Source organism: Zalophus californianus, chromosome 6 (genome assembly GCF_009762305.2).
Source record: "Zalophus californianus isolate mZalCal1 chromosome 6, mZalCal1.pri.v2, whole genome shotgun sequence".
Taxonomy (NCBI): domain Eukaryota; kingdom Metazoa; phylum Chordata; class Mammalia; order Carnivora; family Otariidae; genus Zalophus; species Zalophus californianus.
The window spans coordinates 104858137-104884118 of record NC_045600.1 but is presented as its reverse complement, the minus strand read 5'-3'; the positions used below and the strand labels follow the sequence as shown (position 1 = coordinate 104884118).

The following is a 25982-nucleotide window of genomic DNA, read 5'->3' as shown; positions in this document are numbered from 1 at the left end:
GGCTGAGGGTACGGAAGAATTTGCTGATCACAGGTTACAGAGGGCACAGAAGAAGGACGTGGCTGAGGGCAGGGAGCTGGAGGCATCTCGCCAGTGGGAGGACAAGGAAGGAGGTGATACTAAATGAGAAGGAACTCAAACCTGTGGTGATGGCTGAGGTAAATCGGGATAGGGGAATGACAGGATACAGTGCTGTCCAGAACTTTTTGTGTCGATGGAAAATCTGCACTGTAAACACTAGCCACGTGTGGCTATTTTTTTTAAAGATTTTTTTTTAAAGATTTTATTTATTTATCTGAGAGAGAGAGAGAATGAGAGATAGAAAGCACGAGAGGGAAGAGAGTCAGAGGGAGAAGCAGACTCCCCGCTGAGCAGGGAGCCCGACGTGGGACTCGATCCGGGGACTCCAGGATCATGACCTGAGCCGAAGGCAGTCGCTTAACCAACTGAGCCACCCAGGCGCCTGCCACATGTGGCTATTAAGCACATGAAATGTGGTGAATGGGATCGAGAGGCTAAATTTTTAACCTTATCATTTTAATTAATTCAAGTTTAAATAGCCACATGTGGCTAGTGGCTATCATATTGGACAGCACAAGTCAGAGGAAGGTGGCTTCCCATTTTTGTGACATTTTCACTTGCCGGTCATGTGGTCATCAGGATGGTCACTCCTCCAAATAGAGAGGTGTAGCAAAGACCTTCTTATTCCTCTATCATGCAAATCCAGATGAAGCACAGGGTCAGGCAACTTGGGGTCCAAATTCTTTTTTTTTTTTAAGATTTTATTTATTTGTCAGAGAGAGAGAGCATGAGTGAGCGCACAAGCAGGGGGAGCGGCAGGCAGAGGGAGAAGCGGGCTTCTCACTGAGCAGGGAGCCCCATGTGGGACTCGATCCCAGGATCCTGGGATCATGACCTGAGCTGAAGGCAGACGCTTAAAGGACTGAGCCACCCAGGCATCCCTGGGGTCCAGATTATAACTCTACCACTCAGTAGCTTTGAATTAGAGCAAATAAATTAACTTGCTTGATATGCATAGGCCTTCAGTATATATTAGTTGGCAAAATCTCCCTGAGGTTTCCTTTCATCTGTGGAATGGGAATGGGGAGCTGTTGTAAAAATTAGTGCTTTAGCATGATGTTCAGTAAATAGTCCCTGTTATTGACGTAGTGAGTTCTTAATATTTGCTGATTGGTCAAAAACTGTCCTTCAGGCCAAAAGGTTGCTTGTCCAGGGATGGCCTGGCAGAAATGAGCCATCCCAGTTCCCTTTGAGTTCCAGGTCTCTCGGATTACAAGATGGGGTAGGTCAGGGCTGGGTTTCATTGTTTGGTTCTGCTTTGTACTGGGGTAAGAACATTCCTGACCTGAACTTGGAAGTGCAGGTAAGGATAGCCAAGGGGATAAGCTTGAGGATCTAAAGTGAGCCATGGTATGGGAGCCTCTAGTCATATTCTGGGCAGTTCTTTTTTTTTTTTTTTTTTTAAGCTTTATTTATTTGTTTGAGAGAGTGTGAGAGCACAAGTGTGTGCGGTTGGGGTTGGAGGGACAGAGGGAGAGGGAGAAACAAACTCTCCCCTGAGCAGGACCCCAGGATCATGACCTAAGCTGAAGGCAGACTGAATCACCAGGCACCCCATAATTTGGACAGTTCTGGTATCCTGTACCACTTCGATTTTTCCTGAAAAAGCCTTCGTTTCATAGCTCCAACCTTTCTTCCATCCCTGCATCCCCATCATCTAAAAATCGAAAGCATGTTGTTTGTGAAGTAGAGTAATGGTGTCCTGAGATTCTAATGGGAGACATTTGTGATTTGGGGCTATAATGAACTAGGAGTCATAGTGACCTCTGATTTGGAGTCATTGTGATCACCCTTTCTGTGAAGCCATCCATAATTCCCTAGTTATTATCTCTGTGGTCTATCTCAGTTTGAACATTTACTTCCCTCAGCCTCTCAGTGTCTCTCCCTCTGACTAGATTGTGACATCCGAAGCAGGAACTTTGCCTAATTGATCATTGAGTATTCCTGGACTCTGGCACATATCTGGAGCACATAGTAAGTAGCTGCTCAATAATGATTTTTGTTGAATAAGTGAATGGGATTTGAGGTGATGGCACCCCACTGTGAGCTAAGATAATGTGACCTCTTGTTTGCGGTCTGGATTGCCTATGAACAGATTGCGTTGAGGTGCCTGTGCCTGTGGCCTGCAGTGACTGTGATCTGAGAGGTCTGTGCAGTGATTGTAGCCTGTTGTCACTGACCTGTGATAAGGACCAGCAGGGATAGTGAGTGAAGGTGACTGTGAAACTTGCATGATTGTGATCTCAAGCAGCTGTGAACAAGTTAGCCATGGTGCTTTCCACCACTGCTGTCAGGTGACTGTGATCCTGACCCATAGAGATTTGGCTTCAGATGACCACCAGCCAGTGTCAGACCTTGACCATTGACCTGAGATGTCTCTCAGGTGCAGACTATTGATCTCAGCTGGCCGCTGAGGTTACTGATCTGCATTATGAGCTGACGTAACTGAGATCTGTGAACCTGGGCTCCGTCTGGGAATGGCGCTAATATGTGTGTACTACTCTTAGATTTTTTTTTATAATAATATATCCTCCCAGGGCTTACAAATGACACACCCCTGCTTGGCCCCACGCAAACGAGGGTTAGGGACGAAGACTAGGTTGGGTCAATGCTCAGAAAACTCTACTTGAAATACAACGCATCTTCGTGCCGCGCAGCTAAAACTACTTCCAAGACCACAGCCACCGGCAAAGGCCGCTTCTCATCCAGACCCCCGCCCCCCAAAACCCTGGTGCGCCTGCGTGGAGGCGGGGCCGGGCTTTGCCCTTTGTTGTGGGCCCCAGTTTCCCAGGACACCGTGCGGCGCTGGGGTGGGGCTATGCAGATGAGGCACCGGGGGCGGGGCGGTTGCGGCGGCGGCGGCGGCGGCCGGGGAGGGTCAGTTGGAGGCAGGCGCTCGCTGAGGCAGGAGGAGGGCTCTGGGCCCGCGGCCTGACAGGGACTTAGCCCGCAGAGATCGGCCCCGCGCGCGCGCGACCCCACACCCACCCTCTCATCCACCTACCCACTCCCTGCGCCGCCTCCTCCCACCCTGAGCAGAGCCGCCGAGGATGATAAACACCCAGGACAGGTAACGGCCCGGCCCAGGCTCCCCGCCCCCATCCTCCCCTCATCTGCTCCAGAGGGCCTTCCCCAACCCCCGGCCGGTTCCAGCCCCCACAGCGGGGCCTACCCGCCCCCCACTGGGTCCCTTCCCCACTTCAGCCACCCCAGTCCGAGTCCCCAGCCCCGCAACGGGGCCTCCTTCCGCCCTTTAGCCCCCTCCCTCCAGCCCGGCCCATCCCCCTCATCCGGGCCTCCTGCTCCCGCAAAGCCCCCCCTCAAGCCAGGACCCAGTCTTCCAATCAAGTCCTCATTTCCTTTAAGTCCCGTCGGACGGTGCCCCTTTCCCCAAACTGGGCTTTTCCCTCAGCGAGATTCCCCAGATTATTTCCCATTTTCCCCAAGTCTTTCTTCCTTTCCCCTTTAAGTCACTTAACCCTTCCCTTTGACTCTCTTCCCTCGAAACTGCATCCTCCAACCAAACCCCTCTCTTATCACTGCCGCCCCTCCCCCAGTCAGGCTCCAACCTTCTGCTCTCAGCTGGACTCGTTACCCTTCCCCCCTTCCCCCTTCCCCCTTCCCCTCCCCCGTTTTCTCAGGCCTAATAGTTTTTACAGTGATGCCCAGCCGTCCCTTTCCTCCCTTATTCCTTCAAATTTTCCCATCTTCCCTCCCTCGACACCCCTTTCCCAGGTAGGCCTCGTTTTCCCTGTCTCCCAGCCTTCTTCCTTTTATTTCTCACTTTGGACTTGACTCCAGTTTGCCATCCTATTCCCCTGGTGGGGTTCCCCCAACACTTCTGAACACCGCTACCCTCTAAACACTTTCTCTCAGCTGGAACTCCTCTTTACTCTTATTTTTCCCTTCTTAATTGAATCCCATGTTTAGATCATTAGATCTCAGAACTCAGCCCACGCTGCTTCTGTTGAAGGCCTACTCTCCCTGTACTTCGCTCTCTTTCCCAGTGCCTAAAAATCAGGCCCCATACTCTGGATACTGGGCCATTCCAAGTTTCCTTCCTCAAAACCTGACCCCAGTCTTCCCCATTAATTGGAGAGAAAGGCTGCACATCTTTCTGAAACAGCACCAGTAGTTTTCTAAACTTGCCTCCTACTTATTTCTCCTGCCCAAACTAGGCAGAATTGATCACTCAGCTTTCCTCTCTCCTCTCTTCTTCCCAAGGCAGCTCTTGTCATCCATCTCTTTTTCAGACATATCTGGTGTTTCTGCCCCAGACTCTGTGAAACTGTTCCATAATCCTGATTCCTCACAATTTTTAACCCTAGTTGCTTTTTCTACATCAGAATGACTTCATTTACAATTTGGGTCTAATTTTCTTCCTAATTTTTCCCCCTAGACTTGTTGCTGTCCCTTCCAAAATAAGCCTGAAGCTCATTTAGTTTTCCACACCCAGACCCTTTGTCCCCAGATTTGGCCTTAGGGCCTCTGCTCCACACTTGGGCCTCATTGTTTTGCAAGCAGATCTGTTCCCTGCAGATCCTCCTTAAATTGTGTCGTGGTCTGTCCAGAGCTAGTCTGTAGTTCCTTTTACAAACATATCCTTCCTTATTGCTTTTTTCTGCCCCCCAATGGGGCTCTACCTGCCATTCAAGTTTCCTCTCAAACTTGGGCTCCATTCTCCTTAAGATGGTCTCTGACTTGCCATTTCCCAGTCCTTTAGCAGCACCATCCTTAAATATTCCAGCTGGGTTTTTAGCTTTTCTTGTATCTCAGTGTTTCTCAACCTTGGCTGCACCTTTGAAAAATCAATCACCTGGACCCCACCTTGAAAGATCTGTTGTAATTGGCCTAGGGTGGGGCCTGGTTATTAGTATATATTTTTAAAGCTCTCTGGGTAATTTTTTTTTTTTAAAGATTTGAGAGAGAGAGAATGAAAGACAGCACAAGAGGGAAGAGGGTCAGAGGGAGAAGCAGACTCCACGCTGAGCAGGGAGCCCGATGTGGGACTCGATCCCGGGACTCCAGGATCATGACCTGAGCCAAAGGCAGTCGCTTAACCAACTGAGCCACCCAGGCGCCCTGGGTAATTCTTTGTAATGTGCAGTCAGGGCTAAGAACCACTGCCTTCTCTCCCCTCCCCCCTCCCCCACCAAAGACCTTTCCCATCATATTTCTTTAGGGTCAGCTCTTTCTCTACTGAAAAGGACCTTGTTTCCTTCAGGGCTTATCTTAGTCTTTCTTTCTCAGGTACTGTCCAGAAATACCCAGGATACCCACAACAGCCTCTTAAGTTCTCCTACCTTGAGTTACTCCGTTCTCAGCCATTAGCCATTTTCATTCTCAGACTCTTATCTAGCCCACACACCTTCATTTCTTCCCTATATGCAGAAAGAAAATTCACTCCTTGTTTTCTGGTTTGTTATGGTCGTATTTGACCCATTATCCCTACCTCTCAACGCTTCTTCACCTACAAGCGCATTCTGTTTTCCTTTTCTGAGACTGTCAGTGTCCATGTCCCTTTGCAGTCCCTGCTTTCATTACATCTTCTCTACCCAGCCCCTCTGGAGCTGAGGAGGTGCACGTGGATATATACTTGGATGGTGCTGGATGCCAAAGGTGTTGCTTGTGGTAAAGCTGCGTGTGATGAGGATAAGACAGTAGGTATGAGAGAGGACAGGATGAAGTGCAGAGGTGGAGGGAAGCAAAGAAACCTACAGGAAAATCCACAAAAAGGGTATATGAGATGGATTTTCTTTTCTGTTACATGTTTTTGTCTCCACAGTGGGGTTTGTAAGGTGGTGTGGTCTCAGCAGGCATTCTCTGGAGTCTTCTGGACTGAGTTGGTTTGGTGCCAAGTCTTTTGCAGGCAGTTGGAACCAACACTTAAGGGTCTTCATTGACCATGACGTTGTGAGACTTGAGTTCTAGTTCTGGCTTAGCTAGTGTGCTTCCATGTAAAAAGAGGGGGTTGGGTTTGCTTGATTTAAGATTGCTTCCAGCGTCCTAAGTGGCAAAACAGGCTTGCTTGTCTCCAGGGCCCTTGCTTAGTGTGTTGGTAATTTGAGGGGCTTGGCTGTATGAAAGGCAGGTGGAGGGAGGAGCCAGCTGGCCTGCCGGGGCCTGGGTAGGAGCAAGGCCTTGGATCAGGCTCCTCCACTTTGGCCTGGGGGTGGGGTGGTGTGTACAGGGTGTCTGGTTTCTTTGAGTTATGGCAATCCTGTTTCCATAACATGTTTCCCAGCCTCCTCTGGCCTGCCCCTAACTTTCTAAAAGGATCCTGTTAGAGCCCTAACTTACGGATTCCGATAAGCGCCGGATGTTCTTCCCAGTCTGTGTGCTTGGTGTTTTGTATCCGCAGAGGGGAGGGCGAGCTGGCTAGTGTAGCTCTCATTGGGTGGGGGATGGGCTCTCTAGCTTCCCTGGCTCCAGTGAAATACTCAAGAGGTGGAGGCTTGGTTTCCTGGAAGAAATAGTTGCAGAGGAGCTGGTAGTATGTTTTGAAAACAAAGCTCTTCCTTTCCAGTTTTGTTCCGATTAGTACCTCCAGATTGTCAAAATTCCTGATGGTGGGGGAGGGAAGAAGACACAGGAATAAGCACTTTTATTATGGTTTTTGAACATGAGGCTTAAATCCAAGGAAATCAAACTTCATGGCCTTTCTCTCCCTGAGTTTGCGGGGGCAGGAAGACAGTCTCTGTCTAGGGTCGGCTTAGTACCTTGTGACGATACATTATGTGGAGAAGAGCTTGCCCTGGCTTTATATCCATATTACAGTCAATCTTTGATGGGCTTTGAGAAGCCTATGGTTCTACAGGTGTTTCCTCTTGGGGGTGGACAGAGCACATGAGCACATCAGACCTATCCTGAGTATCTTCACAGAATGGTTCCCTGGTAATGGAATCTCTTTCTTTCCCCCCAAAGATACGGTTTTGGTTATTCCTTATTTATTGGTACTATGGCTTGTCAGGTGTGGGATAGTAGGGAGAGCAAGTTTTCCTACCATGTACCTTCAAGGTCATTCCACAGAGAGAGACTCCTAGTACAGTTGGGAATCCCCCCCAAATTGGAGGTATGCTTCAGAAAGCAGTGTGGACTAATAATAGTAATTCCTCATTCTGCCAAGAAATCCAAATTTAGCCTCAGAGCTGCTCAGAAATATAAAAAGGGGGACTGAGGAGTGGGGTAGAGGATGTTACATATGTGCATTTCTAGAAAAAAAAAATTCATCCCTTTTTGAAACAGTATGCAGTGTTGATTCAAGTTGGTGCCATGACTCAGAAGGCTGTGAAGCCTAATTGAACGCTATAAACCAGAAATAGCCGAGTCGGTGAGCAAGAATTTTATTGCTTGAAGTGAACAAAACAGGTAGTTTTCTGTTAGCAGCAAAATAAAGTGCTTTGTATAAGATAAGCCTTAAGAAAATCTCCTAGGCCTTTGATACTGTATTAACAATGAACTCATTCTGTCCTGGGAAGAGAAGCTGGAACTGGATGATGAGTTTACTATATAAACTAGATCAAGGTACTTAAATTGTAAAATTAAGGTCTAATTTTAAAGCAGAGTACCTTGCTATCCATCCACCTCTGTAGCCTATGTGGTTATGCCTACCTTTGGCAGAAGATGTACCAACATCAGTTGTGTAATAAGATAAGCAGACCTCAGAGGCGGATATTCTAGCTGCCACCACAAGTGTGTTTCTTGTGGAGAATCAACCAAAACGCAGTTTTGCTTTCAGTCTGTGATTCAGAGTGGTGATGTCATTTTCTTCATAATTGTGCTTACCAAGTAGACTCCCTTTGGCACACAGAACAGCCCTAGAGAAATGACTTATGCCTGGCATCTGACCAGGGTCCCTTTCTCATATGGGAAGGGAACTGGCAGCTGGAAGTCAGCCTCAGTGGTCTCACTAGACTGGAGGTGGCCATCACCTCCTACCTTTCTTCCTAGTTCTTAGCTAAATGTGATGGCAGCCCTGGATTGGTCCCTCTTTGCATAGGGATTAGTCATCAGAAACCTTTCTAGTTTAAGTAAAAAGCAGCCCGTGTGAGGGAAGTCTGGGCCTAGAGAGTGTTCTTTGAGGTAGAGCCTGAGATAGGAATGGATCAGAAGAGGTTGTGAAAGAGGGGAATAAATGTAGAATGCTTGGAAATGTGGTTTTATGTCTTTTCACTTGATACCACAAGGTAGGTAATACCAAGGCCATCTGACCCTCCCCTGACAGGTAATGGAAACCAGAGAGAAAGGGTGCAAGCTCAGGCCACTTTTATTAAAGTGAAATGTGATCAAAAGTATATCAGGGAGAATATGAATTCACATATTTGTTAGATGTTGCTGAAGGGAAGTTAGCCACAGAATTATATTAAATCTCTGTGTAGCAGGCCGTCCCCTGCTTTGATCACACTAAATATAAAAATCAAAACTGACATAAAGTCAACTCTAAGTGATTCTTCAACAGGAGATCCTTTACTCTGTCAAGAGATTTAAAGGTACTTCCTTTAAATAGTAAGCATCGTAGAGATTTAAAAATAGGATTTGAATTATAAAAATTTGATTTACCAGCAACATTCTCCAGGAATACATCTGCTGCATACACTGCCTGTCTGTAGCCAGTGTATGAAATTATAACTTGCTAAGGGCATTTCAGACAAGTTTCACAGAATGCTTTGAATTAGAGGCAGGAGGACGTGGTATGTCGGTAGCATTCATATGTATCCTGAGATGTGTTTCCAGGGGCATGTCTGATAACAACTGAGAAAATAAGAGGCACTAACAGATAGGCTCTAATCTCCCATCTCTCTTCTGAACTAACTTGGATATTTGACACCTTCATTTCCAGCATGGTATATTTTTTTTCTTCAAAAGCAAGACCAGCCCAGCTGGATGTTTGGGTTCAGTCTGATACATTTGATGCTGCTTAATGAGCCTGATCTTTTCAGGCTTTGACTGAGCTTCTTAAATCATCTTTTTGTGGTAAAGATTAAACCATGCCTGCCCCCCAGTGGAGTGAGCAGGATGTAAGGAGGAATAGAAAAAGCTGGGCATTGGAGCCAGTAGAAACAAGACTGAACTGAAAATGAAACCGAATCTGGTTTGGATCTTGTGACAGAAGGACCTGTGTTAAGAAGCCACTTTCACTGTGCAAAAGTTCCTGCAAGATTCACTGTTCTCTGTTGAGATTGGTGGCATATTTTGTTGGAATATCATTTTGAAGACTAAAGTCAATAAAAGAACAGAAGGCTAGTCTTTATTTTTTATTTATTTTTTTATTTTTAAAGATTTTATTTGATAGAGACACAGCGAGAGAGGGAACACTAGCAGAAGGAGTGGGAGAGGGAGAAGCAGGCTTCCCGTGGAGCAGGGAGCCCGATGTGGGACTCAATCCCAGGACTCTGGGATCATGACCTGAGCCGAAGGCGGACGCTTAATGACTGAGCCACCCAGGCGCCCTTTATTTTTATTTTTATTTTTAAGTAATCTCTGCACCCAGTGTAGGGCTCGAACTCACGATCCTGAGATCAAAAGTCACATGCTCTACCGACTGAGCCCGCCAGGTGCCCCTGTTCTTTCTTTAATTGAAAAAATAACTGACGTACTATGTTGTATTAATTTCAGGCATACAACATAGTGTGATTCAATAATTATATACGTTACAAAAGGGTACCATGTGTCATCATACAAAGTTGTTATGATATTATTATATTTCCTGTGTCCTGCATTACATGTCTTATTATTTTGTAAATGGAGGATTGTACCTCTTAATCCTTTTCACCTATTTCATCCTCTGGCAACCATCAGTTTGTTCTCTATCTGTAAGTCTGTTTCTGTTTTGTTTGTTTTGTTCCTTTAGATTCCACACATAAGTGAAATCATAAAGTATTGATCTTCCTCTGACTTATTTCGCTTAGCATAGTGCCCTTTAGGTTTATCCATAGTTCTCACAAATGGCAAGATTTCGTTCTTTTTCATGGCCGAGTAGTATACCATTGTGTATATATACCACATTCTTATCCATTCATATATTGATGGACAGTTAAGTTGCTTCTGTATCTTGGCTATCATAATTACTGCTGTGATGAACATAAGGGTGTGTATATTTTCTTTAAAGTGTTCTCATTTTTTTCAGATAAATACCTAAAAGTGGAATTGCTGGATCGTATGGTAGTTCTATTTTTAATTGTTTGAGGAACCTCCATACTGTTTTCCACAGCGGCTGCACCAGTTTGCCTTCCCACCAATAGAGTACAAGGGTTCCTTTTTCTCCACATCCTCCCCAACACTTGCTGTTTCCTTCCCTTTTCTTTTCTTTTTTTAAGATTATTTATTTGACAGAGACAGCGAGAGAGGGAACACAAGCAGGGGGAGTGGGAGAGGGAGAAGCAGGCCTTCCACTGAGCAGGGAGCCCAGTGCGGGGCTCGATCCCAGGACCCCGGGATCATGACCTGAGCTGAAGGCAGACGCTTAACGACTGAGCCACCCAGGCGCCCCATCCCAGCACCATTTTTTGAAGAGACTGTCTTTTCCCCATTGAATATTCTTTCCTCCTTTGTCGTGGGTTAATGGAACGTGTATGGTTTTATTTCTAGGCTCTATTATATTCCATTTATCTGTGTGTCTGTGCCAATGCCATACTGTTTGGATTCTGTAACTTTGTAGTATACTTTAAAATCCGAGAGGGTGATACCTTCAGCTTTGATGTTTCTCAAGATTGCTTTGGCTATTTGGGCTCTTTTGTGGCACCATACAAACTTCAGGATTATTTGTTCTAGTTCTGTGAAAGATGCCATTGGTATTTTGATAGGGATTGCACTGAAGTCTTTAGATTGCTTTGGGTGGTGTGGACGTAACAGTAGTCTTCCCGTTCATGTCATGGCATATCTTTGCATTTGTATCTTTAGTTTCTTTCATCAGTGTCTTACAGTTTTCAGAGTACCGGTTTTTTTTTACTTCCTTGGTTCAATGTAGTCCTAAGTATTCTTTATTTTTTTTTATAATGGAATTGTAAATGGGATTGTTTTCTTAATTTCTCCTTCTGGTAGTTTGTTGTTAGTGTATATAAATGTAACAGATTTTTATAAATTGATTTTGTATTCTACAACCTTACAAAATTGATTTCTCCTCATAGGTTTTTGGTGGAGCTGTTGAGGTTTTCTATATATAGTAGCATGTCATCTACAAAGAGTGACAAGGTGCCTTGTATTTATTTTCCTTGCCTGATTACTGTTCATGCCCCTTAATTTCTTTAACCACCACATATGTACCCATCTCCCTGTCCTTCTCACTTCAGAAATGACAGGTTTTTTGAAAGAGAAGCAATTTGCCATTCACAGCAAATAATGAAAAGCAGATCCATTATGATGGACGATGAAGATAATTGTTGATTGGGATCTCCAGTACACTGAGTTTATCCTAAACCCTAGCTGTTTCTCTTAGGGAACTGGAAATGGATCCTAGGGTGGGACCCAAAACACCCTTCCACTCTCACTCACACACTTGCTCTTGTGCAGACTTTGTTGGGAGGAGGAGGAGTTTCCAGGATCCTTGTGTATAAGAGTAGGGAAATAAATGATTTGTTACCATGGAATAAACTTCTTGCACTTACTTAAAGAGGAGTGAGCACATAGGTTAGTGCTGGACACGGGGCCAGGCCCTAGGGATTATTTCTAGGCAGACAAAGGAGATTCTGGATCTAAAAGAAGGAAAATCCACCTTACTCTGATTTTTCCAGTAGGTTGGCCCCATTGCTTCTGCTATTTGCAAGTAAAAATTAGCTCAGAATGAAGATGGTGGTTGGAATGCCCATCAGGTGGAAGGTAGCTCTCATCCAAAGACTAGGGAGGAATAATTTCCTTGGAAGTAGGAGTCTGAGGTTAGCACTAGAATTCTAGAACTGCAAGGGCCTTGGGGATCTGGTGGTTTTGTGAACCCATGCAATTCTGGTGTACAAGGGCTATATCTCATCCATCTACCCCAGAGGAGAAGTCTGCCTAGTTCTTGGGTAGCTCCACTGACCAATACATTGCAAGCCAGCTTTCTTCAGTGGCCCAGCATTCCTGGTGTTTGCAAGAACCTCAACGGAGGCTCATAGTTGTCACTAGGGAATGGGAACAGAACCATACCATGTGTGTGTGTGTGGGGGGGGGGTGTATATACACCTTTGCTTATGGAAGCCCCCCTTGTCTTAATTGTTTCTGGCCCAGACACTATTATTCTGTCCCTTAACACATTGGAACGGGGGGATGATAATAGTTTATTGTCCCTAGTAGAAAATAAATTCCTCCTTGAAAACAACAGAGTCCTCAGTCATGCCCCTTCTGCTGGTTTGTGTTGGTGAGGCTAAGAGCAGGGGAGATGAGGATGGCCTGAGGCCTTCCAGAGGAGGCAGGAGGTGGTGCATGTATCTTTTACCCGCAGGTATCGATGCTGTGCCAGCCCACTGACACTGCCCTGGGAACTCCCATCTCCCAGTGAGATTTTTTTTTTTTTTTAAGTATTTATTTTATTTATTTGAGAGAGTGTGTGTGCATGAGCGTGAGCCATGGGAGGGGCAGAGGGAGAGAATCTTGGGCAGACTCGCCTCTGAGCGTGGAACCCAACATGGGGCTTGAGCTCAGGACCCTGAGATCATGACCTAAGCTGAAATCAAGAGTCGGATGCTTAACTGACTGAGCCACCCAGGCGCCCTGCAATGAAATTTCTAAGTGTAATTTCAGGCCCCTGGTTGAAATCCTTGAGAGAAAGAGGAGCCAAGCTAGAGCATTGATGGGTTTGGACTTCCTGTCTCAGCTGGAATGCTCACACAGGTCTCTTCATACTGAGGATCTTAGTTGGATGCCCCTTTGGTTATTGTACCATTGCCATGTTAGGTGTGAGTTCAGTTTTATCACTGTGAGCCCAAGTGAAGAACTCAAATCTGGCATGCCATGCCACATAAAGCAAAAAGTGTGAAGAATGGTGCCTTGCATCTTACTACAACTGGCTTTCAGGAAAAAAAAAAACAAAGCCGTGATTTATGTCATTTGCTGATTTCTGTGGTGTAAATTTTCCCCCTGTGGCCCGTGTAAGCTACCAATGTGATGTCATTAAACACACAGTTGGGAAGATATGGGCACAGTCGTGTGAGCTGGCTCTAGCACAACCCTGCAGTGTCCTCCCGTACGTTATCCATCGCATTCCAGCTGCCTGGAGGCTGGGGTGGTGGGGTCATGGGACAGACCTATTGCCGACTCGTGGTGCATGTGCACCACTACTTCTTTCCCTGCTTCACTTGCTGTTGGCCTGTGAAGTGAGCTACAGCTCAGCCTGAGGAACCACTAAATCAGGTTCAAAGAAGGCAGTGGAGCAGATTTGGAGCCCTGGTGGGTCCAGCTGAATATCATGGTGGCAGTAAGGGCACACACCTGGAGGTGACAGGGAGTTCCTTCAGGAGCCTCTCACCCTCTAATCCATCTGCTTATTGGCTTCCTTAGTTCTTAGCAATTATTCCTTCTCCCTGATAAACAAGCGCCTCAGTGTCCATTCTGATCACATCAGTATTACCTAAACTCCCGTGCCCAGGTCAGATTCTAGCAAGGAAGCCCAACATTTGGTGGCATACCAGGGACAAACTCAGACCATTATACTCTGTACTGTAGTGCACCTCTTCTCTGAGAGCCAGATCCCTGGATTTAATTCAGTTCTTGACCCTGGAGAGATTTGGGTTATTGATTTCTTGTCCAGGTCTTTTGTTTAGATTGGGGAGGAAGCCATCATTGGAAGAGTGGCCGTGGGAGTTCCTCAGGGACATGGTACCCAGCCCATGTGATCTCTTTGAGGCCCATATGCCTCTCCAGCCAGAAGTGACCGTGTAGGTTTTGAGATTGCCACAGAGGTTGTTGAAGTGCTGTTAGAGTAAGGAAGAGGGCTGGGGGGCAGGGTGCTTAAGGCCTTGAAGGCACGCCAGCATCTGGTTCCTCTCAGGGCTTGCCAGTGTCACACAGATTTGTTTGATGTCGAGCAGGTGTTCCTCGGGTCAGATATGTCCAGCTGGGCTCCCTCTGCTTTCTGCAGGGTGGTGGGTGCGCTTGAAGAGCACAGAAGTAGATCTGGAAGCTGAAAGGATTGGGAGGGGGGCAGTGGTGTAGCTTTAGAACACTTGTTTCGGGAGAGCCAGGGCAGAGGTTGGAGTGGGATGTGTTAAATTTGTAAGTCTTGGTGTTTACTGTCTCAACTTCTCTTTTGCAGTAGTATTTTGCCTTTGAGTAACTGTCCCCAGCTCCAGTGCTGCAGGCACATTGTTCCGGGGCCTCTGTGGTGCTCCTGATGCCCCTCACCCACTGTCGAAGATCCCCGGTGGGCGAGGGGGCGGCAGGGATCCTTCTCTCTCAGCTCTAATATATAAGGTAAGGAGGACTCTGGGGTGGAAGGCTTGGAGCAGAGCTGTCGGAAGATTCCACTCAGCTGCTGCTTAAGGGGTAGTAATTGCCTTCTTGAGTCTTCTCTTAGGCCAGGCCGGTAGGGGAATCGGGCAGGACTCTTTCAAATGAGGCTGCTCTGTGGTTTTGGGAAGTGCTAGGAGGAGATCGGCAGCAAGCCAACACTGCCATCTTCTTAGCTTGGTGGTCAGCACTTCAGTGCCCGTTCAGGGTCCTGAGTGGGAAGGACTCAGATGAATGGGAGGGGTGCAAGAACTCTCTTTGGTGTGATTCCTCAGTTTCTCTTGAGAAATACCAAGGGCCAGGAGGAGCAGTTTTCCACAACTATCAGGCATTCTGATTTTCTATCCCTTACTGGCCTGATTGGGGGTGGGCCGGGTAGTGTGGGGGTGGGGGGACAGGAGAAGGGGCTTTGCATCTCCATCAGGTGTCATTCTGGCAGCATAGGGTACATCCTAGGAGCTTTAGGGAATGCTGGCCATCTGCCCTAAGAATGATCTGGGCTGGGGCAGCCAGTCCTTTTCTGCCCTTTAATCTCCTGTGATCGAGGCCCAAAAGTTGGCTTAGCTTCTCCCCAAGATTGGCACTGAAGGGTGGCAGGGTGGCTGAGTTCTGGCCTCTTGAGGTTGTGCACAGGGGAGACAACATGGACTTGTAGTCTACCTGGAAGCAGGCTTTGGTTGAGCTGGGCCCCAGCTAGGCCCTCACATGTATTCTCGTTGTTTCTAATGTTTCTCTTTCAGAGAGAGAAGGGAAAGAGCTTGGTGTTCGGGGGACACACATGGGTTTAGAGTCAGGGAGACCTTGTTTGAATATCAACTCTACCATTTACTAGCTATGGAGATTCGGGTCTGTTGCTTAATTGTTCTGAGCCCCTAGCATCTCAGATTTAAAACGGGGGTATTAATAACTACCTCAGATGCTTCTGGTGGCTTGAAAAATGGGAAAGCACCTTACACAGTGCTTGGCATCTAGTGGACACTTCGTAAATACTTCCCTTCCCGTCATGCTGACTTGTAGCTGTCATCAGCTTGTCTTTGTGCCTGATGAGTGATGGATGGCTCCATTTAGCCAGCATGCGGCTCTGCATTTTCAGTGTGTCCTTCATCCCATACTACCCTGAGATTGGCCCAAGAGGACTCCCGGGACCATCTAGGTTAGGGAGCCTGTGATGTGGCCAGGGCAGCAGTGACCTGGTCCTCTGACCTGATTTCCTCCCAGGACGAGAAGCTCACTGTGACCCAGGACCTCCCTGTGAACGATGGAAAACCTCACATTGTCCACTTCCAGTATGAGGTCACCGAGGTGAAAGTCTCTTCCTGGGATGCAGTCCTGTCCAGCCAGAGCCTGTTTGTAGAAATCCCAGATGGATTATTAGCTGATGGGAGCAAAGAAGGGTAAGGAGCAGGTGCTGGGGAAGGGGAAGGGAGGGCCCATTCCAGAGAAGGGCATATGCTTGTTGGGGCCAACAGATGAACAGAGAGTCTGCCTTCTTCCCTAGCTCTAGGTTTCCCAAGCAGATACCAGTTCGTAACAGGTTATTTTTAGCCAGTAAAACAGGCCTGCGGTAGGTTATAATTAAAGGAGATCATTATCACATTAACCAAATCACTGTCATTTAATTGCCCCATGGTTCACTCTTCTCAGCAGACATCAAATCCCCCTTCAGCCACCAAACAGTGATGCAGTTCAAAAGGGCAGGAAGCTCTGAGCTACAGTGGGATTTCATTGGATTGGGCAAGGCCCTCCAAGACAGCCAGGTGTGTAAGAAACAGTCCTAAAGACGGAGTTCTCTTGAGTTGCTCTTTTCTCTTGAGGAAATCCTTTTAGGCAGTGTTAGGGCCCAGAGAGTGTCCCAGTGGCTGTGGTTCTCAAACTTGGCAACTTTGGAAGACCACTGAAAAACCAGGTTCTCTTCCTAGGCCCCATACTATCTTGTGAACTGCATTAGTGAAGTTGGTTAGTATTAATTTCAGATGAAGAACCCTTATTCCAGGAAGAGAGAATACAGTAACATTTTTCTCTTGAGATTGTGGCTTTTTTCTGAACTCCAGGCTCTTGAAATAGGAAACCTCTCCTTGGAGGTTCCCTATTTATATTGCTGGCTGTAAGCCTCAGAGAAGGCTTTTTTGAGGGAGGGTTGGGTGGGTGGAAAGTCTAGAGAGGTGGTGGTAGGCCTGAGTTGTTTTCTTTGCTTCTGGCAGATTGTTAGCACTGCTAGAGTTTGCTGAGGAGAAGATGAAAGTGAACTACGTCTTCATCTGCTTCAGGAAGGGCCGGGAAGACAGAGGTGAGGAATCAAAGTAGCCTGAGACCTACTGCCCAGACAGTGGGGAAGTAGTGGGGGGGGAAGGGGGCTCTGTGTTCCGTGAAGTAGGGCTCTTGAATTTGCCATATCAACCCTGGGAAATCACAAGAGCGGGGAGTGCCTGAAGGGTCTTTAGTAAAGGCCTCGAGCTTATTTATTCCATCTTGGTTTTTTGTTTTCCCTTGATTGGAGCCTACCCTTGTGTTTATCAGAATCCTTTTTACACTCTTCTGCAGCTCCACTCCTGAAGACCTTCAGCTTCTTGGGCTTTGAGATTGTGCGTCCAGGCCACCCCTGTGTTCCCTCTCGGCCAGATGTGATGTTCATGGTTTACCCCCTGGACCAGAGCTTGTCCGACGAGGACTAATGGTCATAGAGGATGCTTTGCCCAAGAGCCGCAGTGGGGGAAGAGGGGAAGTTGGGCAGCCCTGGGGCAGAGGAAGGGGCTCCTTGCTGTCTAGGGAAGGACGCTGAGGGGCTCAGGGTGAGGGTTGCCTATTGTGTTCTCGGGGTTGACTCGTTGAAATTGTTTTCCCTAAAGAACAGTGTAAACATATTATTCACATGTAATCACCAATAGTAAATGAAGATGTTTATGAACTGGCATTAGAAGCTTTTTAAACTGCGCTGTGTGATGTGCTCTGTCTAGCCTAGGGGAGGACATTGCCTAGAGGGGGAGGGACTGTCTGGGTCCAGGGGCAAGGCCTGGAGGGCTGGGGGGCAGCACTGTCAGGCTCAGGTTCCCCTGCTGTTGGGCTTTCTTTTTTGGTTTTTAAGACTTGTGTATTTTCTTTCCTTGCTTCCTTTCAACCCAGGGACTCCTGAGTATAGGCTTTTTGGCCCCTGGGCTGTCCTTGTTTTTTGACACTCCACCTGGACTCCTGTGTGTGCATTTGTGTCTGGCCTGGAGAAACCAGGTCTGGCCCCCTCCTCCTTTACAGCTTAGTGTTGTTCTGGCATTTGGTTAAGCTGGCTTAATCTGTTTAATGTTATCAGTGCATTTTAAATGGGGGCATTGAAGTTCACTCCCACCACCAGGGCTTTCTTTGGGGTGCCTGGGCCTTAAAACACTAGCCAAACTCCCCAATTCTCAAATCACAGCCAGTTCTTGCTCCTGGCTGCAGGCCCAGGCCCCAAGGTGTCTCCTTTCCAGGGTCACAAAGAGCGGAGAGGAAGAGGAATAGCAACTCAGGGCCTGGGGATCGTGTGGGAATCTGCTCTTAGGGACTGGATGCCTCTGCCTGGCTGAGTATAGTGCTGACTGCCCCTCCTCTCTCTCTCTCTCAACAGGTTCTGAGTAGTGCCTGAGCCCCCTGCCCCACAGGGCTTAGGGGTGGGACTGAGGGTATAGAAGTGGCCTGCCCTTTTCTGTTTTCACTGAACAGCTTGTTCTAAGGGGGGAGGAAGGGGGAGAGATCTAGATTGGGTGAGAGGGGGGTGGGGGTGTCAGGGAGGCAAGTGTGTTGTGTTACTGTGTCAATAAACTGATTTAAAGTTGTGGTTGGTCTATTTTTCATTCCTGTACCAGGACCGGCTTTCTACCACTACTCTTTTGAGTCTAGAGCCTAACATAGCAGGGGTGTGATACATGCTTCTCAGGAAAAAAGCTGCGGCGCATCAGGACAGATAAACCGGCTGAAGCCTCTGGGGCCACATTACACTGCAAAACACGGTTGCTAGGAGTCTGGGACAAACTGCCAGTACCCGCTAAGAGAGGTATGTACACATCAGCTTCATCCAAAATAAGAGGCTCTACCCAGGATCCAAGCTGTTCTCAGTGTTTCCTTTTGTGTAGAAGGCTGGGTCCTGAAACTGAGTTCTGACTTTTGCATGGAGCTGCCTGACATTCTCATTCTTGGAGGTGTTTGAAGGAAGCAGCCTACACCTTCCCTAGGACGGTGTGTGTGGCTGCCATTCTCCTTGCACCACCAGCCCGACTGGTAAGTTTTCAGTGGCACTGTAGGGAGCTAGAATTTTTTTTTTTTTTCCCCCTAAACGAGGCTCCACACCCAACATGGGGCTTGAACTCCAGATAGCCCCTTAAATTCTCCTTTTTAATTTGTTAATTAAATGCTTACAATAGCATTTTTTTCCCTTTTGCTTCTGTTTTCCCAAGTGCTGGGCAGGTGGTTCTTCCTACAGCTTTGGAATGATCTACTTTGGAATAATCAATAGCTGTGGCTATCCTAAGTTTTTCTGAGTCTTTGGCCCATTTTCACAGTGTCCTATGTGGAGCTTGAGTTTTCACACCAGGCCACGTTACTAACCTTGGACCTGTCACAGCGGGCCAGGTTTTTAAAAGTGACTGTAACATGTACAGCTTGCACAGTATTAGAATGTCTGCGCCTAGACGTTCAGCTGGAACAGGAAGGACTCGAAGATGTCCTCCACTGAGGAGCTAACCCCTAGAGGCAGCATGAAGGCAGGGACTGGAAAATGGTCACTACTGTGAGACACCTGCAGTAGAGGTCCAGTGAATGTGGACAATGGCCAAATTAATGCAGGCAGTTTAGGATCATGGTAAACTCAAGAGAGAATCTACAAGACTGGGATAAAGAACCAAGACAAAATGCAGTCCTTTACTAGTCTTTCAAACAAGCAGAGGGGACAGGAAACACGCCTGAGGTTCTGCCGCCATCTGTTGGTAGATCCCCTTCAATACAGCTAGAGGTAGAAGGGCAGAAAATTGGAAACCCTTTCAAAAAAGAAAAATTTTGCCAGATAAGACTGCTGGCAGGAAAGAAATCTGGTACCCAAAAGTTGCACTCCAATTAAAAAAGTAACTTAGAAGGTATATTTTGAGGGGTTGATGGATAGGGAGGATATGTGAAAGGCAAACTAAGTCTAAATTTAAGAACAGGGATATTACAAACTTTATTTAATAAATACAACAAATAATTTAAAAATATACTTCAATTTCAAAGCCAATTAAGAAAAGGAAGTAGAGAAAGGGGAAAAAAGGGGGAGCAGGAGATCAGAGGAAAAAGATAGAAAGTTCAAGAGACAGAACAATGGTTTGGTTGGGCTGTGTGTCAGAATGTACCACCCTTTAAAATTCTGACCAAATGCTCTTGACTCCTAAACCCTTAGCCCTTATTCTGATGGGGTAGCCATAGGAGTCTACCAGCTAGGAATGATTCTCTGGGCTCTGGATCAGAGCACTCCGGAGGTTGGAATCTGGGAGGGGAGTGTTAGGAGACAGTTTTGCACTCATTCCTAAAAACCATCTGTTCTAACTCCCAGGGGGGTTTAAATAGTGCAAAATTCTCAAGTGGAGAGCTCCTAGGTGCATAGTTTCACAACTGAGTGTCCAAAGCCAGGGCCTCCGGGAGACAGGTCCCAGGTACCGAGGGGTCCAAAGCCACTTTGGTGAATGGGATCTAAGGGGGAAGACAGGAGAGGCCAGGGCACGGGATTAAGCCCCTGGCTAAGCCAGTGGCCAAGCCGGAGAATACTGCAGGGCAGGTAGTCTGGACACTGGATTCAGCAGTTGGCCATCAGCCAGGGAAGGTGGAGTTGAGGACGCTTATGGAGCAGGACCAGGAAAATCAGGAAAGCTGAGGGAAAACAGAAAAGTGGGGAGGGAGGAGGAGGCAGCTCAGCAGCAAACTCCAGGAGAAATAACCAGCAGCCCTCACAGATTTGTGATTGTCTCTTAAAAAGATTTATTTTCTCTTCTTGCCTGAATGTACAAAGGCAAAAAGAGTACAGTTTGTATATATATATATTTATATATATATATATAAAAAACAAGGAACTTGGTAATGTACACTTTACAGAAGGGAAGAATCAGGAAGACTGAAATTAAATCCAACAGAGCAACGCCAATGGAACAAAAGCTATGAACAGCAACACTGCCCCTCCAGCCCGGGCCTCCAGCTCGCCCCAACCTGCTCCCAATGGGGGGGGCTGAGCACCAAGGCAAGCGGGTGGGCTGGGGCAAGAGGGGCTGGGGGGCGGGGCCTGATCCCAGGAGGGGCCCATGGCAGAGGATCATTGGAAAGCTTCCTGGGATGCCCTAGTAGTAAAACAAATGACAAAGGCCCGGAATTATGGGGCCAACTAGCTGCCCAGTTGAATCACAGGGGCAGGAGAGTAGACACTGGGATGGTGACAGGGTACAGAGTATAATAAGCGACGTGGGTGACCTCAAAGCCCGTGTACAATAACTCTAGCCCTTCTATAGTCTCCCCCTCCCAACCCCCAAGCCACATCCTCTCACCCTCGCCTTGGAGCCTGGAGAGAAGATTCAAGAATCACCGTTTCATTTCATGGGGTGCCCTGTTAACCCTTCTGCATGTGGTCTTTCGACCTGGGGACACGTGGAGGGGATGAGGTAAGAGAAGGGAGCTTCATACACATACACGTACACGTACAGGCAGGGGAGGGGGGGATGAAGAGGCAGATGTGAGCCCTAAAGAGCAGCTCTCCAAGCCTTGGCTGTCCTGGCTGGGGGTGAGGCTCCTGCCCTCTAGCTTCTCGTGCAGAGCCCCGACGAGCGAGTTCTTGGAAGAGGCCTGGGCAGGGGTGGCTCACAGTGAGCCTTGGTCCGGGGGTCGTGGCCCTTAGCACACTTTGCCAGCCTTTGCCCATGGGGTGGGACCCTTGGGGAGGCTCTCATCTCTCTGAGATGGGTATCCCCCACCCGGGGGCCGCCTCCCCTGTAGGGGGTGGAGAGCCGATCGTTCCCTCGGCACTGGGCAAGGACCAGCCACTGCTTCGTGTTGTTTCAGGGAGGGAAGACAGGGCCGGGTGAGGAGCAGGGACCGGGCAGAGGCAGTGCTAGTCCGCCCTTGCTGCTTTCACCTGCTCCTCTGGGCAGCTCAGCGCCTACTCTTCAACAGAGACTTGGATGTAAGGAGCAGAGAGCCAAATGGTTTTTAAGGAAAAGAAAAAGCTGTCCCCTTCTGCAGAACCCAAGAGTGCCCTGCTAATACAGAAGTTCCTCTTCTCTGTGTCACAGAACAAAGTGGAAAGGGCAGGAATGTGGGGCCAGGCCTGCCCAACGGGAAAGAAAATTACTCCAAAGGCTTCTTTACAGTATGTACAGAGCACGCTGTGAGCCAGCGCCACAGATACAAAACACACAACAATATTTAAAAACAAACAGGAACAGAGATGGGCCCTCGGCTCCACCCCACAGGAGCCTGGCAGGGCATCATCAGGCTGAAACTCAAGTCATCCCCCTGGTGGGGGTGACTCAGGTTAGGCGGGGGTGAAGGCGTCCAAACCAACTACTTCCATGGAATGGGAAGTCTGGGGTCGCAGGAGGCAGAGGGAATGATGCGGGCAAGGGAGGCTGCTTGGGGGCCTGCTAAGTGGTCTAAAACGGCGGGTTTTTGGGAGAGGGCTCAGAACTCGAATAACAATGACATGAAAACCCAGAGGGAAGGTGTATAGATCAGAGGGGCTCCTCTTGGGCAAATGACCCCAAGCCATTCAGAGTAGGGGTCCAGGGTTCTTGGAGAGCAGCCTCTGCTGGGCATTGTGCTTACTATCCGCCACCTCCATGCCCCAAACCGGGTCAGAGCCGAGTCCTTGCTCTTAAACGGTCACTTTGGCACTCTGGTCACAAATACCCTTCTCGAGCCTAAGCTGGTGTGTGTCAGTCTTTCTCAATCCAGAAAGTCAAGGAAAGATAGCCAAGGAGAACAAAGGGATGCTACCTCAAAAGCAAAATAAGAGCTAAAGCTCCCCATACCTTGGGGAAGAAGTGACTCCAATAAAGCTAGCAAATCATCGTCACTTTCCCAGGGCAAAGAGCCTGAAGCTGGACTGGTAGGCTGCATTTCTAAGGAGAGCAGAGAAATGTCTGCTGCCTCATTGCACAGCTCCACTGAGTACACTCGGGGGTTCTGAGGAATAATGGCTTGGATGTGTTATCCCAGGGTCTAAGGAACACCTATCTTCCCATGGCCAGTGGCCCCTAAAACAAAAACGTGTTACAAAGAAACACAGCTTATATTGGCACACAGGGGGTTATAGATTGAGCTGTATAAAATCATGTACTTGTATACAGAACAATTGGGCTGTCTATATTTGTGGCCCTAAATGAGGAGGATACTCAGCTGGCTGAATGGACAGGACATCTCTAAAAACTGCTGGGTGCTCCCAGGGCCCGCCTCCTGGGCCTTGCCCTAAGGTTACCTGGCAGACTCCAAAGCTCCCCATGTTGGGGGGCATACTATTTTACCTGCCTGAGTCTTAAGAGCCAAGCAGTGGAAAAGAAAAGGAGCGATCAGCATGGGGATCCCCCTGGGAAAGGCAGCAACGGGTCAGGAGGAAAGAGACAAGGGCAAGGAGTTGGGGGCTAAGAAGCAGCAGGACTTAGTGGGGATGCAGGTTCTACTTCACAACACTCCATTCATGCTCCAGCTCCAGCTTACTCCCAGTGTCCCCGGGGAGCCCTGTGCTGGTGTTGGGACGCTGGCTCTCTGCCTGACGGGCAGCCCAAGGCCGCGGTGGGACAAATGCCTTGGTCTTCCTTTCCAGGCTAGGCTCTGAGCATGTATATGTGCTCACGCGGGAGGGGAGTAGTCTTCATGTCTGAAGACCTTGTTTTCACAAGTACAGAGAAAACAGCCCCCAATTTCTTTCCTGAGATTCTAATTCCTCCACATGCTGCCAGTTCCCAGGGCCCAAACTGCTGGGGAGATGCAGGAATCTGGTGGTTGTGGTAATGACGGTGAGAGGGGTACGGCTGCTGTGCTGTCCTCAGACCTTACCCAGTGCTTGGGAGTCCCTCCCTGGGGGCAAGGGTGACAGGTGTTGGCACTGCTCCGGCAGCAGGCCAGGGTCTTGGGGAACAGAGCAGTGACTTCTCTGGGCTGAGGCCATGTTCCCCTGGTTGCTCCCCATGCCTTCATCTCCACAGGGGCCACGACAGTCACGACTGTGGCCAGAGAATAAATATTTTTGCTAAGTACCAGCTCTCCAGCTCCTGAGGAAGAGGGTGGGTCAGGGAGTCCGGGGATCTGGTGGAGGTGAGATGGCCAAGGGTCTGCCTTCGGTCATGGTAGGAACGGCAAACAGGATGATCAACACCATTTAACTGATGTTTACATGGCACCTCCAGCACCTCCTTGGGTGAGCCAGTCCGGGCCCGTGAAGCTGACTTTATCCGGGCACTTGGTGTTCTGCAAGGGAAACACGGACAGAGAACCAGGCACTCAGCCTGCGGGTATAACAACCACCAGGTGGCGCTCTGACAAAACGAACTGCAGGGGAGGCCAGCGTAGGACAGCTCTTGTCACATGGACGCGGTTGAACCGGAGACTGGGAGACCCATACAAGAGGCTTGGCCAGGGTTCCACCATTTCCAGACCACTGACCCCACACAGCTTTCCCTCATCCAGTCTCCACAGGGGTTCTGTGATGCAGCAATCAACCATCCCTGCTCTATGTGTTGTCCCAAATTGAAAAGTGACTTACCATTCTCACCTCCGTGGGGGTGGGTAGAGTGAGGGAGTTGAGCCTTGCTGGCTGGCAACAATGGCCGTAGAAGAAAGCCCTGAGTGAGGAGGAGGACATGTTCAGTGTAACCCTCTCAGAACCCTCTGATTAAACACTTTCTCTTTATCAGCTTGGTGGCTCATGGGAGGGAGGAGTGTCTCCTTAAATTCCTGGCTCCACTGAGTTTTGGGGTGCTGAGAGAAAAAAAAAAATCTGATACTTGGCCAGATATAGTGGCTGTGGATAGTATACATAGCAAGGCCCTATTTTTCAGCTGCTTGTTTCTCTTTGGCTATGGGAACACGTGGTCCTTATTCTTCTGAATATCAAAGCCAATTCTCCAGAGCACTTTGAGAATCCCTAAGCTCCAGGGGAGGAAATAAATGGCATATGCTTTAATGACTGTCTGCAGGGGGTTAAGATCCTGGACAGAGTAGAAGCTCAACAAGAAAAAAAAAAAGGATTCTTGCTGGGGGTCCCTTGCTGTGGGCAATGCTACTATGCTACTGGGATGAAGTCAAAAAGGAGAGCTGGGAAGGAGGCTTACCTGCTGCGTAGGGTAAGTTGTACTGTGCCGGGAGCAACGAGTACCCCAGATGGTGGTGGTGGTGGTGTGTGGACATCAGGCGCTGAGAAGGGGAGGTGCGGGGCCGGTCTACACTCCTCTCACCCCCTCCTGCCCCCCCGACGCTGCCACAGCTGCCACCGCCCCCAACCACCCCACAACCTCCCCGATCTCTCTCCTGAGACGTTTTATCAGTTATCTGGAAAAAAGCAGACACAAAAGCACTATCGTGAGACACACACACACACACGACAGCAAGATGCTCCAGGTCCACATTATGACTCCTTACAAACGTGGGGCACCTAAGAATTGTGGAGATGCCTGGTGAAGCCAATGCCAACTCAGTCAGGCCTCACTGTAGTTAAGACCTGAACTTGCCTGCCCACCTTCTGGTTCCAGACCCTGGATCTGGGTTTTCGTAGCAGCCAGTGCCACTTACCGTGGGAGACTTGCTCTTGTAGTGACTGGCATGCTGCTGTAGGATGTCCAGAGCTTTGGACTCTGAGCTGGATTTACAACTGACGCTGGGGCTGGCTCGTGCCTTGTCGGCATCTTCACCCCCTGAGACCTTGCTGCCGTATGGGGAGAAAGAGTAGCTGGAAGGTAGGTAAGAACCTGGGGGAAGGAGAAATAAAGCAGTCAAAAGAGGTGAGAGAAGTGGAAGAAACTCTGTTTTAGTGAGCTCGGTTAGGTGGGCATCAGCTTTTCTAGGCACAGACGGAGACTGAACGGAGACCGAACCACCATGGTGTCTTCAGGTCGAAACTATTAGTTTGTCCTTTCTTTAACTGAGTGCTAGAGGTGCAACTAGCTAAGGGATATTAGGGACATGGCCCTCAACTTCTGGGGAATCAACTTCTCTAGAGCCACAGCCTCAGAGATTCACCTTGGAGAGGTGAGAGGATTTGGAGTCAGATGACCTTGGGTTCAAATCTACTTCTCAAGACTTAGCAGCAGGGTAGCCTTGAGCAAATTAACAACCCTTGCGAGCTTTAGTTTCTTTCCCACCAAAAGGAAGGTACTAATACTATTCCATAAGGAAGATTAATTGAGATAATGTACATAAATCACCGAGTACGGTGCAGTGTCTGGCCCACAGCAGGCACTCGTCAAGGGAAGTGTTATTTTTATATGGATGGATGGGGAGAAAGGAACACCACA

General features: G+C 48.3%; 2 protein-coding genes across 3 annotated transcripts in view; one reads left to right on the top strand and one right to left on the bottom strand.

Annotated features, from left to right (window-relative positions):
- The first annotated feature begins 3131 nt into the window (after positions 1–3131).
- On the top strand, positions 3132–18302 carry OAZ2 (ornithine decarboxylase antizyme 2). The gene is given in 6 exon segments (XM_027569075.1): positions 3132–3151; positions 14306–14381; positions 14383–14463; positions 15718–15893; positions 16701–16786; positions 17041–18302. Coding segments are annotated over 6 exon segments (570 nt in total). The 3' UTR covers positions 17172–18302.
- Positions 18303–19653: 1351 nt separating this feature from the next.
- The window catches only part of ZNF609 (zinc finger protein 609), a 210677-nt gene continuing 204348 nt past the window's right edge, over positions 19654–25982 (bottom strand). For both annotated transcript variants that reach the window (XM_027569695.1, XM_027569696.1), the window contains exons 7-10: positions 25261–25436; positions 24804–25020; positions 24236–24314; positions 19654–23940 (exon numbers count right to left, since the gene is read on the bottom strand). In XM_027569695.1, coding sequence (XP_027425496.1) covers positions 24241–24314; positions 24804–25020; positions 25261–25436 — 467 coding nt within the window. In that variant the 3' untranslated portion in view covers positions 19654–23940; positions 24236–24240. The remainder of the gene's footprint in view (positions 23941–24235; positions 24315–24803; positions 25021–25260; positions 25437–25982) is intronic.